The sequence below is a fragment of the Acanthisitta chloris genome, unplaced genomic scaffold (assembly GCF_000695815.1).
Source record: "Acanthisitta chloris isolate BGI_N310 unplaced genomic scaffold, ASM69581v1 scaffold34238, whole genome shotgun sequence".
NCBI classification, from domain to species: domain Eukaryota; kingdom Metazoa; phylum Chordata; class Aves; order Passeriformes; family Acanthisittidae; genus Acanthisitta; species Acanthisitta chloris.
This window is the reverse complement of record NW_008688119.1, coordinates 2,111-12,853: the sequence shown is the minus strand read 5'-3', so window position 1 is coordinate 12,853 and position 10,743 is coordinate 2,111. Positions and strand designations below refer to the sequence as shown.

The 10,743-nt window shown below is 54.1% G+C and overlaps 1 protein-coding gene across 1 annotated transcript in view; it reads right to left on the bottom strand.

Annotated features, from left to right (window-relative positions):
- Positions 1 to 9,313: 9,313 nt before the first annotated feature.
- LOC103808140 (selenoprotein Pb-like) overlaps positions 9,314 to 10,743 on the bottom strand; it is a 1,611-nt gene continuing 181 nt past the window's right edge. The window contains 4 exon segments of the mRNA XM_009080905.1: positions 9,314 to 9,462; positions 9,465 to 9,546; positions 10,174 to 10,309; positions 10,445 to 10,648. Coding sequence (XP_009079153.1) covers positions 9,314 to 9,462; positions 9,465 to 9,546; positions 10,174 to 10,309; positions 10,445 to 10,648 — 571 coding nt within the window.

The following is a 10,743-nucleotide window of genomic DNA, read 5'->3' as shown; positions in this document are numbered from 1 at the left end:
CGGCGGTACCCGCTCCCAGCGCCCAGCCTGACCCACAAATCAACACCCAGCCTCACCCCTAGATCACCTACGGCTTTACATCGAGTAGCGGGGCAGACAGCAGTGCCCTGCCCTTCCGTGGGCATCAGAGTTTGCTTTTTCGTTTAAAGCCCTGCAGTGAAGATGCTCGTCCCACACATCACTGCAGCATCCTCGGGTACAGGGAACACCGGGTTCTGTGGCACACATGGCCTTGGGGGGCGGGGACGAAGAACACAGGCAGTGCTGGCTCCCAGGAGCTCTGGTATGTTCTCAGGCAGGTTTGCACTAAAGGAAGGTCCTTCAGAACATATTGCCTGAGTTGGCACCCCAAAATCCAGGGACCTGACTCCTCACCAGCTTCTGCTTTCAGCAGAGGGTGATGGCAGCACCCGTGGGACCAGCACAGCGTGGTGCCAACAAGGAGAGGGTTGCTGCCCTGCCAGGGCTCTGTCCATTTTTCTGCTGTGTCCAGTGGTACACCATTCCAGGATTTTCCCCAGAAATACATTTCTGGGTTTTTTGCCCTGTCTAATATTAAGTGACAAACCCCTGAGAAAGAGCAGAGCTCACAGATCTGAGAGTTCAGTTTTCTTGTTGTTTTTCTCAGTGCTTTGACAATCCAAGACCAATTCCTTCCTATCTGCAGTTCAGTCACATCTAGACCATTACCGGTTACTCCCTTGTTGCAGAGATCTCCTATTTACTCTTACTGACAGAGCAAGAGTACATTTCCTGGAATAACAGGGCGATGCAATTAGGGAACAGGAAATAATTATGCGCTTTTGCTACGCCACGAGATACCTCCAAGCCCAAGGTCTCCTTCACAGGACACAGAGGGAAGGAATCAGGTCTCAGGCAGGTGGTGAGAGCAGGCACAGCTACTGCAATGAGAGATCTCCATTTTAGAGAATAAGCCACATGCTAATCGATGAAGGTCAGGAAGAGGTTTTCCTTGAAGGCTGAGGTGTTCCTTGCTGCCGCTGGTCTTGTTCAAAATAATGAGTGCTAACAGTGGCAGGGCCTGGCCTCAGGCAGCAGCTACACACAGATTTGTTTACATTTTCCCCAGGAATCACGTCCCTATTTCTTTAACCCTGAAGGCCATTTCGCTCTCTGTAAGTTTGTTGCCACAGGAAGCACTTGTGACAGGGCCACAGCATTTTGCCTATCACCTCTGCTCGCTGCTGTGGTGGCGGGACCTGGGGGGATGAGAAGGGCTTTGTCTCTCTCTGCCCCTTCCTGGCTGCACAGAGGGATCTCACAGGGCCATCCCAAAGCACCCTCCTGCCCCAAGGTAGAACACACCTTCCTGGCAAAGACCAGTCCAGCAGGATCTTAAGCTCTTCTGATGATGGAAGCTGTGAGCACAGGTGTCACAGAGTTTCTGCAGGCAACCCTGTCTCCCCACAGCTGCTAGGTCTGCTCAGGCAGAGGGTGAGCCTGCATGAGGGCAGGGACACAGCACCCCAGCTTGTCTGGTCCCTCTGTCACCAGTAGCTGCAGAGCTCACCTAGTGACAACCTTGAGTGCCCTTACTTACGTCGTCCCCAGACAGTGCCAATAAAGAGGATTTTAGACTTCAGCCCAAGCAGGGATGTTATTCATTCCAAATGAGCTGACTTTTCATTGCATAAAACATATAATCCAGACTCAAATCAAAGCAAGGTCGGTGCAGTGGCGGGCCAGCCTGTCTCTGGGGGGTTAACATGTTATTTCAAAGACAAACCAATCTATTTTTCCCTTCTCTCTTCATTCTGAACATTTGCAGCTCCCCATTCCTCCCCTTCTCTCCCTGTGTCTTTCATTACTGCCTCGAATTTTGCAAGGGGGAGAGCTCTCCTCCTCCCAGAGAACAGGGACAGACCTCATCTCCCCGGGGAAGGATGCAAAATGTCAGCCTCCTGCCCAGCCCCTGATGCTTCTCATTCAGAGCCTGGAACCAGGTACATCAATAATTCACCGCACGCTCTCCTGAGCTCGGCCATTTGCTGAGCCTTTTCCATCAGCAGCTCTGGTTCCCGTCCTGGCTTCGAGGCTGTTTGGTTGGAGTCTGCTCATGCTGTGACCCACCGACTCCAGCCCTTCTGGTCTGACCACTGGTGTTATTCACAAAGTGCTGATTTTTCCTGCTGGTCCCAGAAAGCATTTTATTTTGAGTGCCTCACTAGAAAATTTGCTGACCAAAGGGGATGGAGCCCCCCGGGCTTTACACCACAGTTAGACAGCAATGCAGTGCAATATCCTGGGAAATTCTTTGGGTGCCAGCTCAGACAAGGTAAGTGCTGGCTGGTGCCACATCTCAGCCCCAGGGGGTTGCCATTTCCTTGGCTGCTCCCACCTGCACACCTTCATGTAGTTGCTTTCCTCTCTCCCTACCATACCTAAGCCCCATCCTCAGCAGAAAGACTGCCTTTCCCTGGTGGACATCTTCCCGTCTCTTGGATGCTCTCACGCCTCTTTGACATTGCTTTGACTCTGAACAGTCAATACTGTGCCCTCACTAACATGGCTGACAATTGCTGAGCCTTGCAGAGGTGACAGCAGAGTTTTGCAAGACCTGGGAGCACCAGGGAAGTCCTCTGGTGACAGATGAAGATCTCCAAGGGTAGCAGAAGCTTTATGGCCAACTAACAATGGGAAAGGAGCAGGACAGCAGGACAGGTGGTCACCAAGCTCCGGCTCCTGACGCACAGAGGGTTTGCTCCTTCGAAGCAGTCGAAGCCAGGCTTAGCAGCAGGCAAGCTCCCTGCTACAGCAGCCAGCTCATGGTATGTGTTGGAAGAATGGCTGTTTCTGCTTTTCCCATATTGCTGCTGATGTTCAGAGCAGACGCAGGAAGGAAAGGACACACTGGGGGAACTGCAGCTCCCCTGCCTTAATGCACTCGGGAGCAGAGGGATCTGTTGTCCAGGGTAGTTATTCCTTAGCAGCCCTGTGGAGCCTATGTCCAGCAAGAGACAGAGAGTGTTGACTTAGGAAATATTTGGCCTTGCAAGCAACAGGAGGAACACCTTGGTTTGGTTGCCCATGAAGTTGAGCCCCATTTTTAGATTCTCTGGTGCCTAGTAAGGCCGCCAACAAAGCATAGGCTGTAGTTGGAGCATTTTGCCATCAAACTGTTCAAATCCCCTGTGGATTCTCCACTGATTCATTAGTGCTGAGTTATTGCTGTGCTTCTCTTTCAGCAGGGACTCTAATAAAGTGGCTTTTCACTAGCTAGCCAGTTATTTTATGAAACTTTCCAGAACTGACAAGCTCAGAGACCTCCTTCAGGTGTGACTGAAATTGTCTGTGTACTCAAGAGAGAAATGCAAGGACTGAAAGTACCATCTCCCCTCTCCAAGATCCTGGCTGAATTCCAAGATCAGGTGCAGGATGGCTGCTCTCACCCTGACTTTGACACAGGAACAGCTCTACTTGCCTGTATGTCCCTGTATTTGCTCAGGGATGAGTAGGTTTAAAGCAGGGCACGCTCAGGATATTTCCATTTCTCTGCCCATTGTTTTCTGCCAAGGGGGACAGTAATCCCCAAGAAAAACCACAGGGCATCCTTGACCCAGGATCGAGGATGCCTGCACACAAGCACTGTGCCATTCCCTCTCCAGGGCACCCTGTGACACATTACCTCTACCACAGGTACTAGGAGTTTAGACCTGGCAGGGCTGGGAGTCCTGGAGGACCTCGGCGAGAGAGAGTGGGGTGTGTGACCGGTGGGAGCCAGCAAGCCCTGATGCAGAGATGGAGTCTGTGTATGGGGCAGGGTGGAGATTGGGGAGCTCTTTTGTATGGCTGGAGAGGGGACATCCAGGAGCAGAGGGATAGGAGGAACAAAATGGTCTGGGGCACCAGTGAGAAAGGAAGAAAAATGGAGTGAGGTGCTTGGGTACTAGGTGTCAGGCTGGAATGGGGCAGATCCAGACTCCCTCTTGTAGCTGGATAGAGGGCTCTGGCTGTCAGGAACTGTTGTCCCCTCTCTCCCCCACACATGACATTGCATCTCTGGCTTGCCAAGGCTGCCTTCCTCCAGCCCCCATAAGATAAGCAAAATGCTGAGCCTCTGTCTTGCCACGAAGATTTCTGCACCCTTCCAGCAAACGCATTTGCTGTGCAGGCAGCAATTAAGCACGGAGGAGCTGCTGGGGGAACACCCTCGGCTTCCAAGAGAAACAGTTGCCTCCCCAGCATGGAGCCTAAAAGCACAAAGTGCTCCAGAAAGTTACTCAGTCCCACGTTGGAGAGAGACGTCCATCCTAGCCAGGCTGGCTGCTGCAGGGCTGAGCTCAGCAGAAAGCAGCCCCCAGGCCCATTGCCCCCCCTTTCAGCCACTGAAGTTCCTTCCCCTTAATTAGAGATGCTAAAATAACCAGGGAATCATTTTGCAGGCTACGAAAGTATGAATAAATGATGGCAAAGTGAGGAGTAGACAATGCTCCTGCTAGCCTTTAGCATAGAGTCTGCTCTGGCTTTGGAGATGTGAAGGGGTTGCAGCATCCAGCTGGGTGGAAAGTCAGAGTCAGGCCAGGGCTGGAGCTTATCCCTCTGCCCTCCATCACCCAGGGTCCCACACACCTTCTGTGGGCAGAGAACCTGATAACCCATTCCAGCCTTCCACCCGCTGTATTTAAGACACTTTGCAAATGGTAATTACAATCTACATAACTCTGGGTAAGGAAAGTTCTTCTAGGGAAGGAGGGGAGAAACTGATGGGAAACAACACACTGAACCAACTTCAGTTTTTCAGGAGAAGAGAAAAGGATCTGTAACATAAGACAAGATAACACACAGACTCTGTGAGTTAAAATAACAATACAGAAGAGGCTGAAAGCTGGACAAACTCAGACACAAAAGACAAGCTACAAAATCTTAACAATAGAATGTAATTAATGTTGGAACAAGGGATCATTGGAGCCCAGGCAGGAAACGATCCATGGGACAGGCAGATCTGCCTGTCCAGGGCCATGCCACTTGATCTGGGTGCTTAAGGCATGGCTGATTGGTTGGGAGGTTAAAATACCCCATGGCTGATTGGCTGGGAGGTTGCAGTGCCCCATGACTGATTGGCTGGTTGTCCACATCATTGGATGACAATTGGCTGTGTGGCCTTACTACTGCATGCTGATTGGCTGGCTGGGGGGCAACAGAAACTAATAAGAAAACAGCTTTGATGAAAGTAATTTCAGCCCAATTTATACTATTTCTCCTTGTGCCTGGTCCTGCTGGTCTTTACAGTCATCTGCAGCATTTTGGCAGCCCTACTGAGCTGTGGTTCCTCACATGCCATGAGGGCCATCACTGTCACATCTGCCATCATGCCAGGCCACTCTCAGCAGTGGGGATTTAGGAGCCAAGTGTCACCCAGCTTGTCTTGAGGAGAGGCAGATGGAGAGAGACATGGCAAATCTCCCCTCAAATGGCAGCAAAAAAGGAGTAGCTTGCTAGATGCTTTCCTGGCGGGGGGGGTGGGGGTGTGGAAGCGAGAAACCTGAATTTTAGCAAAGCTACAAACACGAGGACCAGAAAAGAATTCAGTCTCAGCCTTGGGCACCTGCTGCATGCTGCAAATCCATACATGGGTTGGGCTGGTGAGATGTGTCTCTCCCAGAGTGTGGGTTGGGTTTTGTCTGCTCACACTGGGCTCCTTTCAAACTCCTGAGCTAAACCATAAATAACAGAACCAGACTGTGCTGGGTGGACAAAGAGAGGAGGTGAAGCCACACAAAGCTGTGCCACAGTGGCACAGAGAGCAGCTGTGTGGGGATGAGAGCCTTGGTATCCCATGTGGTTGGGGCTCCAGCTCTGCCTCCCCAAACCAGCCTGGACCTGCCAGGAGGGAGGGAACGAGAGCTGGGATGGGTCTCTCGCAGGTCAGCAAGCGGCCATGGAGAAAGTTTGGAGGAAGGAGAGAGGCTATCGGAGAAACAGTGGGAAAAGTGAACCTGTTGAATGCGTCTTTACTCAGAAGTCAGAGAGGTGTCTCCAGCCTCTGTCCCTGAGGGCTGCTTTGGGGTGACTCTGCTCTCCTTCTGCCAGCAGACAAAAGATGGGGCATGCCAAGCAAGTGGGCTTTGACAACTCAGGGACTGGACTCTGTCCCACTGGGGGCCTCATGCCTTCCCTGGTCCCATGGTTGAAGCTGGAGAGCGAGATGAGAATGAATGAGGCTTATATCTGATACACTTCTGCAGCCCCATCTTCATTAGCCTCCCACACTGCTGGCCATGCAGGGAACGCGAGTCTGTGCTGCTGGCTCATCTCTGCTGCTGTTTCTCTGCTCTGTCCTTGGCCAACACTACACCAAGATGAGTCTGGGCCCCTTCTCTAAGGGCATCAGCAAGTTGGCCAAAGCCATGGACGGTCTCTCCAGCCCTCATTCCCTAGCTCCTAATGCACAATGGAGATAGATTGCTGCCATTCCCAGGCAGCAGCACTCACCCTGACCCCATAGAAGCCAGAGGGGCCCGGCTGGGCTGGACTTGGGGAACAGAAATGCAGTTGCCTGCATTTATTTTGCCTAACAACAGTGATCCCTCTGTATATTTTCATTCTGTTTTCCTAGGCTCAGCTGCCTCCTCAATGAAATGTTTCCAAAGCAGCCTGGCTTGGCAGCTCGCCAGCCCCGGCTGCCAGATGAATGGGCGGAGGAGGAGGGACCCATTCCTCTTCTTGACACAGCATCGCTGCACAAGAGGCCTCTATTGACATTAGGACTGGCTGTTCCCCCTCTCCCGAGAGGATCTGCCTGGCCCTCAGCAGGACCAGCACACAGGGCCAAGGCTGCATGTAAGCTGAAACTGGCATCTGTCCTCCTCCAGGGTGGTGGCACAGCCACAGGTACCAGGGTACCACACTGCATCCTCTTGTGGGGTGACAACACAACCACAGACATCAGGGTATCATGGTACACCCTCTTCCAGGTTGGTGGCACTGCCACAGATACCAGGGGACTGAGGCACAGCACTGCCAGGACCTGAATTCCGACCTAGTTTCTGGCCCTGGACCCTCCTCCAAGGTTGAGGCAGCCTCCCCTGCCTTCAGGGCTGGAAATTCATCAACTGGGAGGCAACCAAATGATAGCAGTTGCACTGGACCCACCCAGCACCAGACAGGATTCCTCTCTCTGCCACGGCTAATTGTAGATCTGGTCATCAGCAAGGGAATGCAAATCTGTGTATCTCCCACTCCTCGCCTGTCACTTCCTTGCCAGGGGCACCTTTAGGAGCTGTGCAAGGAAAGGATGTGGAATTTAACAAAAGTGCTGAGGAAGCAACAGAAAGAAGAAGAAAAAGATAAAAGTCACATGAATTCTTCCAGTCTGCACCTCTTCCCCTTGACTGGCTCCTCTGGCATCTCCTGCTGGTGGCCAGACCCAGCTGAGGCAAGCCAAGGATGAGAGGCTGGATCAGAGCAGCACTCAGCAGCATGCCACAGGGACACAGCCTGCTCCCACCAGCCATGGTGGGGAGAGGGATCTGTCTGGATCTGGTGAAAAAGAGGCCAGCCATGCATCGATAAGATGAATTAGTTGTCTCAGCAGCACTGGCAAAATGAGCGAGAGGAGCGGAGCCCGTGAGGCCCGGCCTGCTTTGTTTCAATTACAGCAGCTGCCAGAAGAAAAAGATAACCTCAATATTGATGGCAGGAGCAGCAGACAGAGGTGCCCTTGCAGGCTACTGGGAGCAGGTAGAGGAGGAAGGGGGAGGAGAGGTGGAGGAGGGGGAGCAAGGTCTCAGCCAGCACTCCATGGGAGAGCCTGGCTGGCTCCCCCGGACTGGTGAGAAAGACCCATCTGATCCCATTGCCCTCATCCCCGTGAGGAAGAGCTCCTCTTCACCCTGATTCTTACCCCAGTCACTGGGCAGAGCATCCTCCAGCAGAGGCAGGGTGGAGGGGTGCAGAAATGCAGCTCAAATCATCAGCAGCAGGACATGCACCACACATGGCATCACATAATGCAGAGCAGAATCTCTTTGCTCTCCACTCAGGCTTTGGGGCCTGGAGAGGAGGTGAGGAGCTCTGGGAAGGTGTTGAGTGGGGCTCCATGGGACAATGGATGGAGCTGGAGTGAAGGCCAGAGATAGGCCTGAGGGCAGCCCAAGGTGCAGGCAAGTATGACTGTGCCTGGGATGCAGCACCCAACTGCTTGAGGGCTAGGGAGCCCCATGATGTGCTCACAATGGGGACTGGTCTGGTCACTGGGGACAAGATGCCTTCAATTACTATGGACTGCATGTGGGAATGAGCAGCAGTTTGGGGCAGGTACCCCGAAACCATACCTACAAACCAGAGATGGAGGTGCTGAGCGAAACGTCCTCATAGCAGTGCAGTGTTAATGCCCCGGGCTCCCATTCTGGCAGTGGGAAACCAGAAGGTATGAAGAGATGGGATCTCTTCAGTCTTCAACCCCTTTACCTCCAAGCCCTGCCCAGGGGATGTAAATCCCCACCAGCTGCTGTGTCATGAGCTCCCGGTGCTCAGAGCACAGCCCGGCACTGAGCGAGCCCCCACCCTCTCTGGGACGGGACCCCACCAGACGCCAGACTGAGCACGGGTCGCTTCACAGAGGTTTTATTCATACTCTGGATATCCGCATCGCCCTCCCACCTCGCTTCCCCCCAGGGACAGACCCCAGGATCCTCACCCCATCCTCCCAGGGCTGTGGGCCCTTGGATACAGCTCTGGGTCTCCAAGAGGGGACAAGGCCACCATCTCGTGGCCACCCACCACCACTGCACATACCCGTGTGCACGGCCTGGGTGGTCCCCAGCATGGGACAGCTATGGGGGTACTGCGTCTGGACCTCGGGGACCTGCGACCTCCCACCGACCTCCCACAGCTCCTCTTGCTCCCAGTCCCCTGGGACCGCATCCTGCGTGGCACACGGCGCCCTCCCCTTGCTCCTTGGCCGGGACACCCAGGGGTGCCGGCATGGGCAGAGGGTGCTGGCAGTGCTGCTCCCATCCCAGCTCCGGCCCCTCCACCCCTGCCCTGCTGCTCTATGCAGTGTCAGCCAGCAGTGACCAGGGACCTCCCGGTTTGCACGGCAGGCTTCATTGAGCACAGAAAGGCAGGCAGCGGCAGAGGAAGGCTCAGAACTAAGCCCTGGGGCTGACAATTCAGCACTGAGTACGGTCCGATGGGGATTTGCATCTCTGTCACGGCATGGGAGTGTGACCCACATGGGGGTTGCTGAAGGGGGTTGTTCAGCAGCCCAAAGCAAGTCCTTCTGCACCTCTGTGAAGCGAGTTGAAGTGGTCTGCACACTACTGGCTTCTGCGAGGCTGCCCAGCCTGGCTTAGTGCTCATTCTCCTCCCTCTGCTTCTTCCCCTCGTAATGGAGCTGGTCATGGTCTCCATGGTGGTGGTGAGCATGGGTGGCAGGTTTGTGGTCCCCACGTGGGTCTGTGGCTCTTTCATGGCTGACCTCGTGGTTAGGGGGTTGTGCTGGTGGATGGGGGTCTCTGACTCCTTTCCCTCGGGCTCGGGAAGCAGGCTCAGGGTTACAGGGACCTCCATGGTACTGTTAGCCTGAGGAAGGTAACACAAGGAATGGTGTGGTATGTGAATGCCCACAGAGCCCTGCAGAAGGCCTGTCAGCATGGCTGTGAGCTGGAATGAAGGCTGACCAGAATCCATCACAGAGAAAACTGTGGGTCAGCAGCTCTCCAGCCCTGGCACAGGGCACAGGGAAGACAGAAGAAGCTGGAGCACACAGGACACAAGCATCTGTACCCACATCCCTTGGCTCAAGCTGTCTGTAGTCCAGAGAAGGGACTTTTTATTTAGTATTTCTGGATGGATTTTTCTCCTAGGAAGTGACTAATCACCTGCCGAGCTCAAAACTACATCCTTTTCTTTGCTCTGAGCTGCCACCTCTGTGTCCACTGCCTGCCCCTTTCTTATATCAGAACAGTCCTAGTTAGCTTTCCCAGACCTGGCTATGACCCCTTTAGTCTATTCCTTCTCAGCCTGAAAGCTCTGACCTATTTAAGTGCTCTTATTCCAGACCTTTCATCACCTTCCCTTTCAACCATGGCTGAGGGCAGCTGCCAATCCAGAGTCTGTCCCCAGCGTGGAGATAAAGATTATTTTTGTTGATTTGCAATGCCAGAGGAGAGAAAGAATCCTGGCTCCAGCGAGCATCCCTGCTCTTACCTCCTGGGTAGTGTTGGCGTAGAGGGAGCAGTTGCCACAGAAGTCCTTGCTGTGGGTGAAGCGGATGGCTGACTCCACGTAGGGGAAGTGGAGGAAGCTGAAGGGCAGCTGGATGTGGAAAGCCAAGTGGCCACACCTGAGGGGAGAAGCCATGGCCTGGCTTGAGATGGAGTTCTGGGACCCCCCAGTACAGCTGTGGGGGGAGATTTTGGAAGCCCACCGAGTGCTCTGTAAGCCCCAGGAAAGCCTCACGCAATCTGGGGACACTAACCGGTCATAGATAAGGAAGTCATCCTTGTCACCCCCCAGGACCTGCCAGACATCAGGGTCCTCCGTCTCGGGCTGGTAGACAGGGACACCCGGCGGGGCATGGCGCTCCAGCTCGGCGAGCATGGCGCGGGACAGCGGCGCCTTCTCGTTGACGATCATGTAGCGAACATCGACCGCTCCCTGCCGCTCCCGCAGGCCCCCAAGGCTGCGAGAAGGAGGCGCTGGCAGGGGTGCCAGGGCGGGGGGCTGTTGTGCCCCCCCGAGATGGCAGAGCTTGGTTTGGGGAGGGGGCAAGTGGCT